Genomic DNA, 19450 nt, shown 5'->3' with positions numbered 1-19450 from the left:
TATTGACCATGTAGTGTGGACCTATTTTATAAAGACATCTTACTTCTCAGTTTGTCATTGCCAAACTAACAAAACAAATCCTATTGACCATGTAGTGTGGACCTATTCTATAAAGACATCTGACTTCTCAGTTTACAACATGTTATATCTCAATGACTGAACCATACTTTGAAAGATCAATCAACCATCTGGAAATTGGTAATTTCAAGTTGGTTCTGTCCCAAAACATGATTTTATAAAAGACAAGTACCTGAATAATTATCAAAAGTTCTCTTTGTAAAGAGTTTTCTTTTCTCATTCAGTTTATCTTCCCAGTCTTGTCTTTTCTTTAGGGCACTTCTAGTTCGTAGTTCTTTCTGCATTCTTAGCAATAAATGCCTGTTAACAGAAAAATTCAGATATCATTTCAAAAACTTTCAAAACATTATCTAGTTCATGTCACATCTAAAATTTAAACTATCTTCAAGCATTGTGTGCTCATTTTTTTTTAAATTCTTGGTGAAATTCAGATATCTTTAAGATGATTCAACTTAGTTCTTGATTTATAATTTTTAATCAATTTCTGCTTAAAATAATCTTTCTGGAATATACAAAAATACAGGGTTATCTACTTAGTTTGATTGTAGCTGAAGTTAAGTGGTTGCTACTCAACAGTAGTCCACATAAAATAACGATATTTGTTCTGAAAATTAACATATTAAGCAAAGTTTTGAGATGTCAAATAAGTATTTTCCTAATAACGCTGCTGACAGGACAATGCCATAGAAAACATTTTAACAGCCGGAAAAAAACAACAAAAATGTAATCATGCTTCCACATAATAGTAAAACAGAAAGTACATTCTGCTGTTTGTATGAGAAGGAAAAGACTTCAAGATTAAACAGCACTCTTCTTTCACAGAAGAGAAAACAAGAAAATGAAAATAAAATATTCTGTCTCCATTTTGACAACATCATTTGATTACATATTCTCACCCAAACCCAATCTTATCACTAAACTCTAGCTCAATCTAACCTAAATATCAACTGTAAGTTAAAGACAATATAAATTACCTTTCAATTTCCCGGTCTGGCCAGTTCTCATCAAACATTAAACCATTATTTCTATGTAAAAGTTTGTCTTTAGTCACGGTATGTGGTGTTCTGCAATTATAAAAGCAAAAATGATCATTATATAATTTAACCAATAAAACTTTCAATAACCATACCATACCATACCAGTATAAGTAATTTAAAAAACTTATGGTAAAAATAGTGTTGGCATGTTTAACCATTCTGAGGTTTAACTTAAGAGAGCTTAGTTCCAAAATACTGCTAAAGAAATTCAATTATCAAGCTGGATTTATTTGTAAGAGGTTATGAATAATTTTATTTCTACTTCTCATTATCACTTATCACTGCAGTAACTAGTACAAAAGAAAGAATAACTTATACCAAAGCATGACCATTCTATGTCTACTTCTCATTATCACTCATCACTGCAGTAACTAGTACAAAAGAGAGAATAACTTATACCAAAGCATGACCATTCTATTTCTACTTCTCATTATCACTCATCACTGCAGTAACTAGTACAAAAGAGAGAATAACTTATACCAAAGCATGACAATTCTATTTCTACTTCTCTTTATCACTCATCACTGCAGTAACTAGTACACAAGAGAGAATAACTTATACCAAAGTATGACAATTCTATATCTACTTCTCATTATCACTCATCACTGCAGTAACTAGTACACAAGAAAGAATAACTTATACAAAGCATGACAATTCTATTTCTACTTCTCGTTATCACTCATCACTGCAGTAACTAGTACACAAGAGAGAATAACTTATACCAAAGTATGACAATTCTATTTCTACTTCTCGTTATCACTCATCACTGCAGTAACTAGTACAAAAGAGAGAATAACTTATACCAAAGTATGACAATTCTATTTCTACTTCTCATTATCACTCATCACTGCAGTAACTAGTACAAAAGAGAGAATAACTTATACCAAAGCATGACAATTCTATTTCTACTTCTCATTATCACTCATCACTGCAGTAACTAGTACAAAAGAGAGAATAACTTATACCAAAGCATGATCATTCTATTTCTACTTCTCATTATCACTCATCACTGCAGTTACTAGTACAAAAGAGAGAATAACTTATACCAAAGTATGACCATTCTATTTCTACTTCTCATTATCACTCATCACTGCAGTAACTAGTACAAAAGAAAGAATAACTTATACCAAAGTATGACAATTCTATTTCTACTTCTCATTATCACTCATCACTGCAGTAACTAGTACAAAAGAGAGAATAACTTATACCAAAGCATGACAATTCTATTTCTACTTCTCATTATCACTCATCACTGCAGTAACTAGTACAAAAGAGAGAATAACTTATACCAAAGCATGATCATTCTATTTCTACTTCTCATTATCACTCATCACTGCAGTTACTAGTACAAAAGAGAGAATAACTTATACCAAAGTATGACCATTCTATTTCTACTTCTCATTATCACTCATCACTGCAGTAACTAGTACAAAAGAGAGAATAACTTATACCAAAGTATGACAATTCTATTTCTACTTCTCATTATCACTCATCACTGCAGTAACTAGTACAAAAGAGAGAGCAACTTATACCAAAGTATGACCTTTCTATTTCTACTTCTCATTATCACTCATCACTGCAGTAACTAGTACAAAAGAGAGAATAACTTATACCAAAGTATGACAATTCTATATCTACTTCTCATTATCACTCATCACTGCAGTAACTAGTACAAAAGAGAGAGCAACTTATACCAAAGTATGACCTTTCTATTTCTACTTCTCATTATCACTCATCACTGCAGTAACTAGTACAAAAGAGAGAATAACTTATACCAAAGTATGACAATTCTATATCTACTTCTCATTATCACTCATCACTGCAGTAACTAGTACAAAAGAGAGAATAACTTATACCAAAGCATGACAATTCTATTTCTACTTCTCATTATCACTCATCACTGCAGTAACTAGTACAAAAGAGAGAATAACTTATACCAAAGCATGATCATTCTATTTCTACTTCTCATTATCACTCATCACTGCAGTTACTAGTACAAAAGAGAGAATAACTTATACCAAAGTATGACCATTCTATTTCTACTTCTCATTATCACTCATCACTGCAGTAACTAGTACAAAAGAGAGAATAACTTATACCAAAGTATGACAATTCTATTTCTACTTCTCATTATCACTCATCACTGCAGTAACTAGTACAAAAGAGAGAGCAACTTATACCAAAGTATGACCTTTCTATTTCTACTTCTCATTATCACTCATCACTGCAGTAACTAGTACAAAAGAGAGAATAACTTATACCAAATTATGACCATTCTATTTCTACTTCTCATTATCACTCATCACTGCAGTAACTAGTACAAAAGAGAGAATAACTTATACCAAAGTATGACAATTCTATTTCTACTTCTCATTATCACTCATCACTGCAGTAACTAGTACAAAAGAGAGAATAACTTATACCAAAGTATGACAATTCTATATCTACTTCTCATTATCACTCATCACTGCAGTAACTAGTACAAAAGAGAGAATAACTTATACCAAAGTATGACAATTCTATTTCTACTTCTCATTATCACTCATCACTGCAGTAACTAGTACAAAAGAGTGAATAACTTATACCAAAGCAAGACAATTTTAAGTTGAATTCAAGTTTTCTGGAATTCCCTATCAAGAATTAAATTCTAAGAAAAACAAAATAATTGAAAAGTAAGGATATGGGGTATCCCTCAATGACCCAAAATCAGTATGTGCACAGAAAAAAACACAAAAATGCTAAGGAACAGCTCTTTTGCTGCTGTTCATTATCTCAAAATCACAGTGAGGCTTACACACAGAGCATGAAAAACTCATACTGATAAACTCTAACTCAGTCAGATAATTTCTATTCATAATACAGTATATCATTAAAACAATAAGCCTGGCTATTCTTTTTAAAATTAATAAGGTTTTATATAATTCATGCAATTCATATGATTATATTATTATAGAGGACAATCAGCTTTTCCTCTTTAAGACTGGTTCTGATTACACTTTACAGCATATCTTTATCTAAATGGCAATGAACATTTCAAGGTAATGGAAGTCAATTTTAGTTAGAAAAATATATCTAAAGGGTTCCATGAAATTGTCGTGCCTTGCAAAAAACTATGTCCTTTTATCATTAAAATAAATAAAAAATGAAAAAAAACTTTTTTTTATTATTTTTCTCTGGATAATGTCTTTTTATCATAAAAACACTTGTCCAACTTATGTAAAATTCCATGAAGGTTTGACAAAGTTATTGATGACTAAAAAACTTTAATCTTAGACTGTATCTTAATGTAATGTTAACAGTTAAAAAAAAAGTCCATTTAATAATAAAGTAATAAAGTACGGAAAAATAAATATTAAGATTTTTATAATTTTGCTCTGTATACATCTTTTGGTCATAAAAAAGCTTCTGTCCAAATTTCCTAAAATTCCATAAAGGTTTGACAAAGTTATTGACTTTTACCAAATACTAAATGTAAATGAATGACATGGCCAACAACTAAGGAATCTAGAATCGCTATGCCTTGCTTTCGTGACATAAATGTTGCAGGATAGACCAAAAATCTAATGCTTTAGCACCAAAGTATAACACATTTTATTTTGTGAAAGAATTTTAATCTAGTATAAATACAAGGCCAGTTTAAGTACCTGTGCTAATTTAGATACAGGTCAGGACATAAGAGTGTTGTGTTTTCAAATCATTAAAACAAAAATGTGTAGGTCTTCAGCAGAAGATATTTGTTACCTGCCATCAACAATTATAAGCAGAAAAGGCCGAGTCCATGTTTTGGTATGCCACTATTGAAATACAAGAGTGCACACGCTGAAATGTCTCGCCTTCTTTACTAATCATTGATTTTTTGTTGATAGTCCTAAATATAAAGCTTTATTACAACTGTCACATAAACTTAACATTAACCAAGTAAACTAAACATTGACCAATGAACCATGAAAATGAGGTCAAGGTCAGATGAACCATGCTAGGCAGGCATGTACAGCTAACAATTCTTCCATACAACAAATATAGTTGACCTATTGCTTATAGTTTAAGAAAAACAGACGAAAACACAAAAACTTAACACTGAGCAATGAACCTTGAAAATGAGGTCAAGGTCAAATAAAACCTGCGTGACTGACATATAGATCATAAAATATTTCCATACACCAAATATAGTTGAACTATTGCATATAGTATTAGAAAAAAAGACCAAACTCAAAAACTTAACTTTGACCACTGAACCATGAAAATGAGGTCAAGGTCAGATGACACCTGCCAGCTAGACATGTACACCTTACAATCATTCCATACACCAAATATAGTAGACCTATTGCATACAGTATAAGAAAAACAGACCAAAACACAAAAACTTAACTATAACCACTGAACCATGAAAATGAGGTCAAAGTCAGATGACACCTGCCAGTTGGACATGTACACCTTACAGTCCTTCCATACACCAAATATACTAGACCTATTGCTTATAGTATCTGAGATATGGACTTGACCACGAAAACTTAACCTTGTTCACTGATCCATGAAATGAGGTCGAGGTCAAGTGAAAACTGTCTGACGGGCATGAGGACCTTGCAAGGTACGCACATACCAAATATAGTTATCCTATTACTTATAATAAGAGAGAATTTAACATTACAAAAAATCTGAACTTTTTTTTCAAGTAGTCACTGAACCATGAAAATGAGGTCAAGGACATTGGACATGTGACTGACGGAAACTTCGTAACATGAGGCATCCATATACAAAGTATGAAGCATCCAGGTCTTTCATCTTCTAAAATATAAAGCTTTTAAGAAGTTAGCTAACGCCGCCGCCGGATCGCTATCCCTATGTCGAGCTTTCTGCGACAAAAGTCGCAGGCTCGACAATAAAAAAACACTCATATCAAAGATTTGAATAACAGGTGCATAATTTCATGTCCTGTAGAAGGATCTGTGCCATTTAATTCTGTTATACAAGTGTCAAGGAGTTAGTAAATGTTCTGGTAGGGGAAATAAAAAAAATCTTCATGACCTGTAAAAGAATAGGTGCAAGTTTGGTTCAATTCAATTAAGCTGTTTTTAATGAGTTGTGAATAAACCAAGTGTGATGTGGACAATGATGATGATGTAAGAAAACAGAAGTCACTCCTATGTGTTGCTATGGCTTTTGTTTCACTTTCAGGCCTACTTGCCAGTGCACATAATAAAATGTTGTTCAGACAACATAAAACACATTTTTAAAGTAGCATTAAATTGAAAGCTTTTGATTTAATTAAGTCAATCTTTACTTTGAACCATAACATTCAACTGAAAATAAACTTCAAAATTAGTACCAATATATATTTCAACAAAATCCAAGAGAATATGTGTATCTAACTAATAATTTATAGCTAAGTTGAAGGGGTTAATAGAGACATTGGTAGACTAATTACTTATCAGCATTCTATCTGGACCAAATGTCTTCAGACTCTATTGAATTTTTGTTTTAAAGTCTTGTGAAAGTCTTCAAACTTTTAAGCTAGCTATAGGCAATCAAATCTAATACAGTAAATTCAGAAATTATTGTGTGTATTTATTATTGTGATTTTCCAAGAATGGACAAAAATGCCAGTTTAATCATTGCGATTACGAAAAAATCTGCATACAGACCTATGTTCAGCATAAATAAAAACCTCGCAATAATTTCTGAATTTACAGTAGCTTCATGATGGCACAAAGTATCAAAAACACATTTATGACTTAACACATAATTCTGTACAATTAACCATACCCAGGTATCTTCTGAAACTTGTCCATGGCTTTATCAAATGCAGTCTGTAGCTCCTGCAATTGAATATTAAATATTGAACAGGGCATGAATATGATAACAAATGGGTGATAACTCTTGCAATGAACTTGAAGTATTCATATAATGTTCTGAGAGACCGCTTAATTGTATCTTAGTTCTTAGCAATTCTAAAAACAAAATCACTCTGTGGGATCAAAAGTAATTCATTTGTGTCTACCAGTTGGAGAATATGACAGTATGGATGATATTAAAAAGATTTTTTTTTCCAGTTTTCATTTATTTCCAAGACTTCATAGTATTGTAAATTTAAAAATTGATTCTGACATGCTATAGTTCTAACTGTGTCATGCTAAGTTTTCTTTCTTACAAAAAAATGTTAATGGATGCAACTCTAAAAATATATATTTCAAGTAATAAACAGCATGATGTTTTTATTCTTCAAGCAGGCAATCGTAGGTATCATGCAATCAAGGGTTCAAGTTAAATAAAATTACATAAAATTCATTTTTTAATTACAACAATTTAATTCTAAATTAACTAGGCCAAACAAATACTTTTTGAATTATTATAACTTATGAATGTGTCTATGGCAAATTTAGATAATAAGAGCGATAACTATGCTTAAGAATTGGGAATAACTAATACTTAACTTCAGGGGAGATAATTCAAAATAATTTTATCACTACTTGGTGTAGGTTACTTGGTAACATAAAAATCAATATAAACAATTGATGCTGTTTTAAAAGTTTAATAATTGGAAAGGAAATTGAATAACTTTAGAACTGTAAATATTTAAAGTTTCAAGTTAAAACTCCATATATAGCTGATGTAAAATGAACTTCTAGTCAATTGACTGTGTGGCAATATTGAACTGAAAAATTAATTAAAGTAAACTTTAAACAGTTGTGTGCTTTTAACTATTCTGACAACAAATAAGATATAATAGAATTTCATTCAATGTAAATATGGATATTTTCAAAACTTTTGTTCTTTATAGAACTATAATTGCATACCATTTTAAACATTAACAATTACAAACTCATAAAATTGCTACAACAGCATTATATTTTAGACTACATTTATGCATGTATAACATTTCAGACCTTTTGGACTATCTTGTTTATAAGACTTTTAGGAGATACAATGTTTTAATACCTCATACCATTAGGACTACAATATGATGGCCTTTTAAACTTGCCATTATTTTAGAATTTCTGGGATTTAGTCAACAGGACTACATTATAATATTTTAAGATCATCATGAAATGCATCCAAATACACATTAATACAACAAGCATAAATAATCATCAAACCAAATTAATGCAAGGGGTACTATACATTTATGGGCAATAAGCATTTTTATTATTATACAATTACCTTTGCCATGCTGACACTAATTTCCAAAGCTATGCAGACTGTGCCTATCACCCGACCTCTTACTTGTGTGTATATATACAATTTTACCGAGTATGGTCAGAAATCAGAGTAGTCTCCCATTAGGTTTAAAACCAAAAACCTCATGTTAAGGTGCCAATTTGTTTTGTTAAGAAAAGAGAAATGTGTAAATTTTGGGATAAATTCATAATAACTCTTCAAGAATTTCATTTTCTTAATGAATATATTTTTTTGTTATCAAATTTGCTTCATCTTAAGATGACTTTTATGAATGACAAAAAATACTGTAAATTCCTATTTTTCAAAGTGCCCATAATGAGCAAATATTTAATGGGAGATAACTGTGTAAATGAACTGCGCTTTCAGTTTTTGTGATCTATAATGAAGTACAATTCACCCCTAAACAACACTGCATGTTAAATATACATAGCTTGTATCATTTTTTATAATCAGCCTGATACACATCCGTCAAATAACTAACCAATAAAAAGTCAAAATTTGGTAATAAAATTTTGATATGTGAGTAAAAATAAGATCAGCCTTTATTATCAAAATGTAATTGCTCCATTTAGGAACATATAAATTAAAACTTATATTTTACTAAAACAGGAATAAATGAATACAAATATTTCCCTTCAAATGAATGTTATTTTTGTTACTAGAACTTCTTTTATATTTCTCAGTAATGTTGAACTTGCTTACTCATGGACCTATATCTAGTCTCATTGGGTTCCTGTCTCAATAATATATCCCCTTCATCTCCTTGTGTTCAATTTATGATTTTTGTTTGGCATTGTTGGGTTACTGTCTCACTGATGTAATTCAAACATAATCTGATTAATCTCCTGTTAAAAATGTGTCAATTTGTTGGTGTCTCATTTACCTATTCCTTACACATTCAACTTTTCATTTCCTGATTTCTGTTTTACATTGTTGGATAGATGTCGAATTGATGTAAACCCCACATTCCCTTTTGTCAATCTCCTGTTTTGTGTGATTGGGACGCTGTCTCATTGAGACCAATTCTCTTTTTCTCATTTAGTTCATTTTCTGATTTCTGTTTTGTGTTGTTGGGATGCTGTCTCATTGATGTATTCCAAACTGCTCTTTTTATTACTATCCTGTTTAATACGTGTCTTTGGGTTGCTGTCTAGTTGATGTATTTTTCTGTAATTTCATCTTGATCAAATGTCTTACAACAGGATCAATACAGCCCTTGAAATTAATTGAAGCCTACACTTTCTCATATTTATATAATATTTAATATAAACATTTCATTCATAGTTTTAATTAAAAACTACTTTTAAATCTTTCACATCCATGATATTCACAGTATATTTGGATGGTCTTCCATTTATTCACTTCAAAAATCATGACTTGTATTGGTTAATTGAATGACAGACGTGTTATCATTACATGCTTAGCAGACAATGACTTAACCAACATACAATGACATGTCACTCAGCAGTTTATGTATATGCAGCCTCAAAAACCAATCAACACCAATATTGGTACAATGGTGTTCTTAAAACACATTAATTAATGTTCTCAGATCATTACAGTGAAATCTTAATGGAAACAAAGGTAGCAAATAGGCCTACAGATTATTTAACCAACTGGACCCAAAGTTTTGGCTTTGGAGCAAGGACGGGTGGGCACTGATTCAGTCACTGCACAAAAGCTTAAACATATAGGAACATATTAGTAAATGAAAAAAAATCCTTACTACTTATATCTTTGTCATTTGAACTCTGGTGTGTAGTAGTCTCATTGTTAATCATACCACATCTCCTTATTTATATACTAAGTATGGGAACAATAAAATTATCGGCCCAAAAATTCAATAAGCCTTTAAACACAGTGATAAACAAAAAGTCAAGCTTTTAAACAACCAAATTGCTATGCCATTGCTATAAGTATGATATTAAAAAAATGGTCAAAGTCCCATAACTTCTATAAAAATTGTCAGATCAAAATGCTGCTACATTATGGTCAAGTACATATCAAGACAACAATTCTTTCAATTATGAAAACTATCGGTCAGTCTCAAATCAGCTGCTTTCACTCAGTGTCATTATGTTACAATTGTAAAAAAAAATGGTGAAATGCCCATAATGTCTGTTAATACTGTCAAAACAAAATGACAATATAGTATGGTCAAGAGAAATTATGACAAATAATCCTAACATTTGAAATATGAAAGCTTTTTTCAAACAGTTTCCCATGGTTTTTATGCAATCCTGACAAAAAATACTATTACTATGTCCCAGAGCCATGGACAATTAGAAGTAAAGTGTAGGCCATTTGTGAGTTACTGTTGTAACAGACAGACAGACCATTAATATGAAAACCATATAAAGTCACAACTTCTTTATCTAACTCTTTAAGACCTTGTCTTTATATTAAAAAAAATCCACAAAATTTAAATAGCAATGGCCTTATGACAAGCTATGTGACTGTAATCATCTGAGAACACTGTACCCAATCACTTACCTCTAAGTTTTCAGGGATTTCTAATAAAATCTCCAACTGTAGTGAGAGATCACATTCAGACATTTTTATATAGCAATTCTCTGTTTACAATAATCAATAATTCTATAAAAATTCTTTCAACCTCTGTTTTAAATGAACAATTCCAATATTATTTTATTTCAATGTGAAAAGTCACAAATATATACACATTTGTGCCATAGTTCTAGAACACATGAATTATTCCTTTTCAAACATTCCCAAACACTGGTTTCATGATGTTTTCATCTATAATCTATAAAGGAATAGTTTATGTGAACCAATAACATCAAAATTTAATTTAAATCGTCGATATCTATGCTGTAATTTTAATTTTTATCGGAGATGAAAAATCAACAGCGTCATTATAATCATACAATAAAAATTTATGATGATCAATATCAGGTTCTAAGATGTATTGTCCAAACCCAGTGTTTGTCTCCTGCAAACATTTGTAAACAATCAACTCAATTATATTTCCTTAACATTTTAAAATCACTTAGAAAGATCTTCACTTTCCAATGAAACAGTGCAATCAAATTTTGACCTCAAATTTGCAATTTTTATATTTGTGACATATCAAGTTAATACAAAGTTAAACTTCTGAAAAGCTATTATGCATTAAGTATTCAAAAACTTTGTGCATTTTGAATACATCAAAAACATAAATTAAACATAGAATATGAAATGGAAAATGTTTAAACATCACAATAAAGTATTCTGGTACCTGTGTGAGAGAAGGGTATAGAAATTTTGTATAAACAAGTCTCAAAAACTGACCTTTACAAATCTTTACAAAAATAACTAAAATGAAAGCTTAATTGGAGAATATATAAAGACATTTAAACACATTTAAGTGTTGACACTGTAAATTTTGAATAATGCCCCACAGGTATTTAATGATATAAGCAAATAAATGAACCAAAAAGACATTCAAGTTTTAGCTTAATTTTAAATTTCTGTACAAATTTTTCTTCCCTAGTAAATCTTCACAAATCTCCTTTTTTCATCATATAGTTACACAGCTTTATATTCTAATCTTGCCTTTACTTGAGATCATCTTATTTCTTTATTATATAGAATATTCTTAATAAAACCAGTACCCATTTCAAATGTATTTAAATCATTGATGAATGTATCTCATACATTTGTTTGTATGTGTTGTACTTTATAAGTATAAAGGAAAGTGAGAGCAATGGTTATTCAATGAATTAAGCTATAGAAAATATATATATGAACTGAAGGTTTCTTCATTCAAGAATTCAAATAAGTTATGAAAAAAAGTATATGAATAAAAATTAATTAAAGAGAAGAAAAATGACAAAGAAACAAATCTTGAACTATACATCAGATGAAATATTTAGAAATCCAAAAGTACAACTTAATTAATTGAAACTCTGTCACTATTTAAAACTCCTAGTCAATATCTAATAGTTGAATAAAATGAAAAGTGTCTCCTGCAGAGCTTTATGGATTATCCCATATTAATTATACAGTAAAAATATGTGTTTTATCACTTAAAGGTCCTACTTTGTTTATGCCCCAAGGACTTCTACCTAATAATTATCATACTTTAACAACATTTAAAAGGCACACAGTATTTTATCTGACGTTATTTTTGTGATGTATGATAAAGTTTAAATCTATATGTAAATCTTAATAATCATTCCATGGTCATTTTTTTTATTTTTTGATATATTGCTTTACAGACCTTCCTATAAAATTCTTTTACTAGATGTACATTTTTAATCAAATTTCTTAAAAAATTTATGATACAAATTTATGTGGATTAAATTTTGCAAACTTGGTAAACTTAATATATATAAAACTTTAACACAAGCGTTGTTTTTATCTCATATTGGTTAAGGTTCTTACGTTAAGAAATCATTAAGCAGAAATAAGAAAATTAAAAAGAATGATGTCATTTTGAATTCAATTCATGGACAATTTCAGCTGACCTTTTAATTTATTAACAAGCAAATACGGAAAACTGAACATAATAGTCAAGTGAGATAAGACATAATTATTTTTGAATGCACCAACCTACTAGTACACAATCCTGCAATTTTATCCTTTTAAGAATGCCATTTCCCCTTATTAAACATATATTAATTCTAAGAAATTTTAATATTCAATTTAAACAATAAAATTAACATCTGTTGATGAAATTGAGCTGTAACTGCAACATTGGGTAGGTATACATAAGTACACCCCAACAATTTATAAATGGCAAATGTTATTAAAATTGTTAGTTCTGCATCTTATTAATCCAACATAAATAAAATCATCAATTGGATTTGATATAAAGGATATCATATCTTAAATAAAGAAAAAATAATTAATATAGTTTTTTTTTCAAATCAGAATTCTGAAGTAAACAAGAGATATAGTTTGAAACAATATACTGATGAATTCAAGCTAATTACAGAATCCTTAGTAAGATCTGTTACTAGTAATATTTAGTGGTTTGTAAGTATAAGAGACTTTCACCATTGTCACCTGTTGTGTATGTATAAGTCTAAATTATAAATAAAAATAAAAAATATCAAATATAGCCAATTTCATTTCTATTATATAAATGATAAAAAAACAAAATACACGACTTTATTTGGAAACCATTTTTTACTGATAAATCAATATGGATGTGACACATTTGTATATTTGTGTAAATCATATACAGGTCATACCTTCACTTAAAACTTTAAAAAAATAAATATCCGTTGTATTAAGTTTTTTTTCTAGACCTGTAACTCTTAAAACAGACATCATCAAACATATTTCAGTGACTTTCCATTTTTGTGTAAAAATTAAATTCTTATTATATTGATGGCTATGTGGTAGGCAACAAGATATAACAAGAGATAAATCTGTATGTTGATATCACAAGTACTTTACTACAAACAACCTTTAACCTTAATAATAAGATTAATTCACTGTTGACGGAGGTCATACACATGAATTTTGAATAGATAAATTAATAATTAGTAATGTATTCACAGATATATAATACAAATATTGATGTAGTATCTGCTTTACATAAAAAAATCCTAAGCTTTATCTTTAATCAGATATCTTGTTTTATATGCACATATTCTGGGAACAATTTCTCCTTAGCTTTTGCAGAGAGCATAAAAAAGCATAAAACTGGATTTTAAATAAAAAGTCAAAATATTTGGCATTGGCCCCTTTCAAATCCATAAATATATATCTTATCATGTCATATATAACTTGTTTCAATTTCTGCTTCTTCAATTGGACAGTTTCCAAATGTTTTAATCATTGAATTATTAGCTTTCTCCCAAATGTAACTCAAAATTCTACTCATTTAACACATTTCTGTATATTTGTGTTGTTTCTGACAAAAACTATAAGTAAAGATTTTGACAATTAGCAAAAGATTCTTTACACAAATTTAAAATGGTTGTGTTCTATTCTAATTAATGAATCTTTTTAGTGTAACATCATTCTTTTTTTCTTTATCAGATTTTAAGTTTTTTATACAGATAAGTATATCTTAATTCAGGAAAGACTTGTGACCCATCATTCATAACAAAGCAAAAAATGTCATAAATTTTTATAAAGAAACACAGCTGTTATGAAAAATTAAGAATCTGGAGTGGGTTTCACAAAAAAACTTACGACTAAGATTGATCATAAGTCATGAACAGTTCAGTATACTTACGATCAATCTTGGTTGTAATTATTTTTGTGAAACTGACTCCAGTTTCATTTAGAACTAAAAAAAAACTAAATGTTTTCTCTGAAAAATGGATCAAAGACTCAAATGGCCAGTGCTGACATCAACATACTATAACCCACTTTTTCACCTAATGCAAACTGGCCAAAAATTTTGAAAATTGAAGTCATTTACCTACACCAATATAAAAATTTTACGAGAAGCAGACAATATATTTTGAATGGCATATGACTAACTAAAAGGAAGTTAGAATTCATAAAAAAACTGGCACTATTTGAAAGCAGATACAGAAATCACTGTCAACATCTAAAAATGGAGATTTGTTATATAACTTCTTCAAGATGTTTGACAAACTGAAAATCCACCTAAAATAATTTGGCCTTACTTTCTCTAAACATTAACATATTGTTTGAATAAAGGAAATCAAAATGCACATTGCTGACTTACTGCTATTACTAATTAGGTGTTTAATAACCTTGACTACCCATGGGTAGAACCTAACTGCAGAAAATTACCAAATCAACAAATTTCTTAATATAAAAATCAGTGATCATATATTCTGTCTTTATAACTCTTTGTTACCTAGATGTGTCAGAACAACACGAATGGCCCTCTTGCAAGAAAAGCTTGAAGCCATATTAAGGAGTGGAAATTTGACAATGAAAGTCTGTATAACTGTTATTTTCAGAGTCCAAAGCCCATAATTTTGGCACAAATCAGTGGAGTAGAAACAAATGTAAACTCGATCTGGAACTCATAATAGTAGACTCACATACTAACAAGAGTGCACACACTAAGTGTCTCGCCTGCTTTACTACTATTGATTTTAAAGTTTTACTACAAGTATCACATTAACTTAACATGATCCAAGAAAAAAAGGTGAAGGTCAGATAAACCAAGCCAGAAATACATGTACACCTTACAATCATTCCATACATTGAATATAGTCGACCTATTGCTTTAATAGTATACAAGAAACAGACCAAAGCATGAAAACTTTATATTGACCAATGAACCATGAATATGAGGTCAAGGTCAGATGAACCCTGCCAGACAGACATCTAAACTTTACAATCATCCCATGGATCAAATATAGTTGACGTATCAAATATAGTATTTAAGAAACAAACTTAACCCGGAAAAACTTAACACTGACCAAGGAACCATGAAAATGAGGTCAAGGTCATATGATACCTGTCAGACAGACATATAAACCTTACAAACATTCCTTACACCAAATATAGTTGACCTATTGCTTATAGTTTAAGAAAAACAGACCAAAACACAAAAACTTAACATTGAGCAATGAAACATGAATATGAGGTCAAGGTCAAATAAAACCTGCCAGACTGACATGTTCATCATAAAATATTTCCATACACCAAATATATCTGACCTATAGCATATAGTATTAGAAAAACAGACCAAAACACAAAAACTTAACTTTAACCACTGAACCATTAAAATGAGGTCAAGGTGAGATGACACCTGCCACTTGGACATGTACACCTTACAATCATTCCATACACCAAATATAGTACCTGAGATATGGACTTGACCATGAAAACTTAACCTTGTTCACTGATCCATGAAATGAGGTTGAGGTCAAGTGAAAACTGTCTGACAGGCATGAGGACCGTGCAAGGTAAGCAAACATACTAAATATAGTTATCCTCTTACTCATAATAAGAGAGAAATTAACATTACAAAAAATCATAACTTTTTTCAAGTAGTCACTGAACCATGAACATGAGGTCAGGGACAAAGGACATATGACAGACATGAACTTCATAACATAAGGCATCTATATACAAAGTATGAAGCATCCAGGTCTTCTACCTTCTGAAACATTAAGCTTTTAAGAAGTTAGTTAACGCTGCCGCTGCATCACTATCCCTATGTAGAGCTTTCTGTGACAGAAGTAGCAGACTCGACAATAATCAGTTCGATATGTGAAGGTGTTTAGAAAAAAGTCTGTATAACTGTTATTTTCAAGAAATTTTCAAAGTTCACAGCCCGTAATTTTGGCCAAAATCAGCCAATCTAAACCAAACATGATCTCGATCTGTAACTCATCATAGTAGACTCACATACTAAAAATCTGCTCAATACATGTGTAGGCATTTAGAAAAAAAGTCTGTATAACTGTTAATTTCACGTTTTTTCGTTTTTTTTAAAGTCCAAAGCCTGTAGTTTTGGCTAAAATCAGTGGAGCAGAACCAAACATAAACTGGATCTGTAACTCATCATAGTTTATTCAAATACTAAAAATCAGCTCCATATGTAAAGGTGTTCAGAAGAGAAGTCTGTATAACTGTTATTTTCACAAAGTTTTCAAAGTCCAAAGCCTGTAATTTTGGCAAAATTCAGCTGAACGGAACCAAACGTAGGCTCAATCTGTCACTCATCATAGTAGACTCACATACTAAAAATCAGCTCAATATGTCAAGACATTTAGAAAGAATGTCTGTATAACTGTTTATGACAGAATGACGCATAAGGGTAAAATTATATTGCTCAGACCACAAAGTGGTCGGGGACATAAAAAGTATTTTTATAACTGTATGTAAACATTATTGTAATCATTACCTCAGCTTTAAATCTTGCAAAAGCTGTCTGTGGTCTTCTTTCTTCACCAGTAACTGTAATTGTAAAGTTTCTAATGATATAAATTAATCTTTACAGGTATAGTGCTTGACCTGTTTTGGACAGTACTACATGACTACTGTATAAACATAAGTAATACCATCTATATACCCCATATCCTTTCTTTTCTATTATATATTTTATATAAATCCACAAGTTTCTGAAAATTCTTCTCTCTAGTCCTTTTTTCTTATCAAATTAACACACAACATATAGTCTAGTTAGCCTGACTTGGTACAGGCAAACCATATAGTGGGATTAAACCAGTTTTATGAGAGTACAACCCTCCTCTTTGACTATCTGGATCATATGTTCAAAAGTCAAATGTATATTTAACAACAGAGCACACGCTGAAATGTCTCACCTGCTTTACTGACCATTGATTTTATGTTGATAGTCCTAAATATAAAGTTTTACTACAAGTATCACATAAACTTAACACGACCAAAGAAAATAAGGTCATGGTCATTTGAATAAAATACTGTTTAAACTAAACTAAGCTTATAGTATACAAGAAACAGACCAAACCATAAAAACTTAACATTGACCAATAAACCATGAAAATGAGGTCAGATGATAACTGGCAGACAGACATATACACCTTACAATCATATTATACACCAAATATAGTTGACCTATTGCTTATAGTTTAAGAAAAACAGACCAAACGCAAAAACTTAACATTAAGCATTGAACCTTATAAATGAAGTCAAGGTCAAATAAAACCTGCCAGACTGACACGTACTTTGTAAAATATTTCAATACACCAAACATATCTGACCTATAACATACAGTATTAGAAAAACAGACCAAAACACAAAAAACTTATCTTTAATAAATTTTGTCTGGCCTGTGATGAAAGTCGCAGTATGCGAGACATAGGTATTAATATTCGGCGGCAGCGGCGTTAACTATTTGTATAAAGCATCACAGAACCCTGAAAATGAAGGTCAAGGTTATGACACCTGCCAGTTGGATATGTACACCTTACAATCATTCCATACACCAAATATAGTAGACCTATTGCTTATAGAATCTGAGATTGGATTGACCACGAAAACTTAACCTTGTTCACTGATCCATGAAATGAGGTCGAGGCCAAGTGAAAACTGTCTGACAGGCATTTGGACCTTGCAAGGTACACATTCTAAATATAGTTATCCTATTACTCATAATAAGAGAGAAATTAAGATTACAAGAAATCTTAACATTTTTTTCAAGAAGTCACTGAACCATGAAAATGAGGTCAAGGACAATGAACTGACAGAAATTTCATAACATAAGGCATCTATATACAAAGTATGAAGCATCCAGATATTCTACCTTATGAAATATTAAGCTTTCAAGTAGTTAGTTAATGCCCATGCCGGTCACTATCCCTATGTCTCGCTTTCTGCGACATAAGTTGTAGGCTCAACAAAAACCTGCATAGTGTAGCTACCAACAGGATGACCAATAACTTGAACAATGTAATAAAAGAAGGCACTAAATTTGGAAAACAGGATCAAGATGAGCTCACTACTACAGGAAACTAAGGTAGCCACAGCTGTGGCTTGAATACTGCCACTCAAGAAATTGAAAATCCAAAAACATCATTCCTTACAGGTTTCATGAAGTCTCATCATAAAAGTTGCAGTATTTGTTAGGGACTGTATGTATTTTAAAAAATCTTCAGATAATAGGAAGAAAGAAACATTTTAGTAACTGAACTAGTAAATCTATCATGCCTGTAGCCCTTGCTGTTGAAAGATGCTAGAACAGTCATAATTTCTATTTTAAGTCCTATTTACAACATTTAAAGGTACCAAACAACCTAACACTTGTCATAAGTGGTTCCTAAACAACACAAGAGTGCACACGCTGAAATGTTTCGCCTGCTTTACTGACCATTGATTTTATGTTGAAAATCTTAAAGATAAAGGTTTAACTAAAAGCATCACAGAAACTCAGGTCAGATAAATGCTGTCAGACAGACATATACACCTTACAATTTTTTTAAACACAAAATATATTTGATCTATTGCTTATGATAATTGAAAAACAGACCAAACACAAAAACTTAACGTTAACCAATGAACCATGAAAATGAGGTCAAGGTCAGATGATACCTGCCAGACAGACAGGTACACCTTACAATTCTTCCATATATCGAATATCGTTGACCTATTGCTTATAAAATTTGAAAAAAAAGACCAAAACACAAAAACTTAACATTGACCAATGAACCATGAAAAAAAGGTCAAGGTCTGATGATACCTGCCAGACAGATATGTACACCTTACAATTATTCCATACACCGAATATAGTT

General features: G+C 30.6%; 1 protein-coding gene and 1 long non-coding RNA gene across 9 annotated transcripts in view; both read right to left on the bottom strand.

Moving 5' to 3' along the window:
• The window catches only part of LOC127730555 (uncharacterized), a 90548-nt gene that overhangs the window by 8787 nt on the left and 62311 nt on the right, over positions 1–19450 (bottom strand). For 6 of the 8 annotated variants that reach the window (XM_052239032.1, XM_052239245.1, XM_052239401.1 and 3 more), the window contains 5 exons: positions 17086–17138; positions 10785–10820; positions 6879–6931; positions 1053–1142; positions 251–378 (listed from right to left, as the gene is read on the bottom strand). In XM_052239032.1, the coding sequence (XP_052094992.1) occupies positions 251–378; positions 1053–1142; positions 6879–6931; positions 10785–10820; positions 17086–17138 (360 nt within the window). Of the gene's footprint in view, positions 1–250; positions 379–1052; positions 1143–6878; positions 6932–10784; positions 10821–13049; positions 13318–17085; positions 17139–19450 lie in introns of those variants that run through there. The other 2 variants (XM_052239109.1, XM_052239539.1) reach the window with 2 other exon arrangements.
• Positions 4913–5998, bottom strand: LOC127734623 (uncharacterized). The gene is made up of 2 exons (XR_007997683.1): positions 5529–5998; positions 4913–5381 (listed from the first exon to the last, which is right to left on the bottom strand). It is a non-coding gene; the product is annotated as an uncharacterized LOC127734623 (long non-coding RNA).

Source organism: Mytilus californianus, unplaced genomic scaffold (genome assembly GCF_021869535.1).
Source record: "Mytilus californianus isolate M0D057914Y unplaced genomic scaffold, xbMytCali1.0.p SCAF_1, whole genome shotgun sequence".
Taxonomy (NCBI): domain Eukaryota; kingdom Metazoa; phylum Mollusca; class Bivalvia; order Mytilida; family Mytilidae; genus Mytilus; species Mytilus californianus.
Note: the sequence above shows the minus strand (reverse complement) of the source record. Positions and strands in the feature narration are given on the sequence as shown.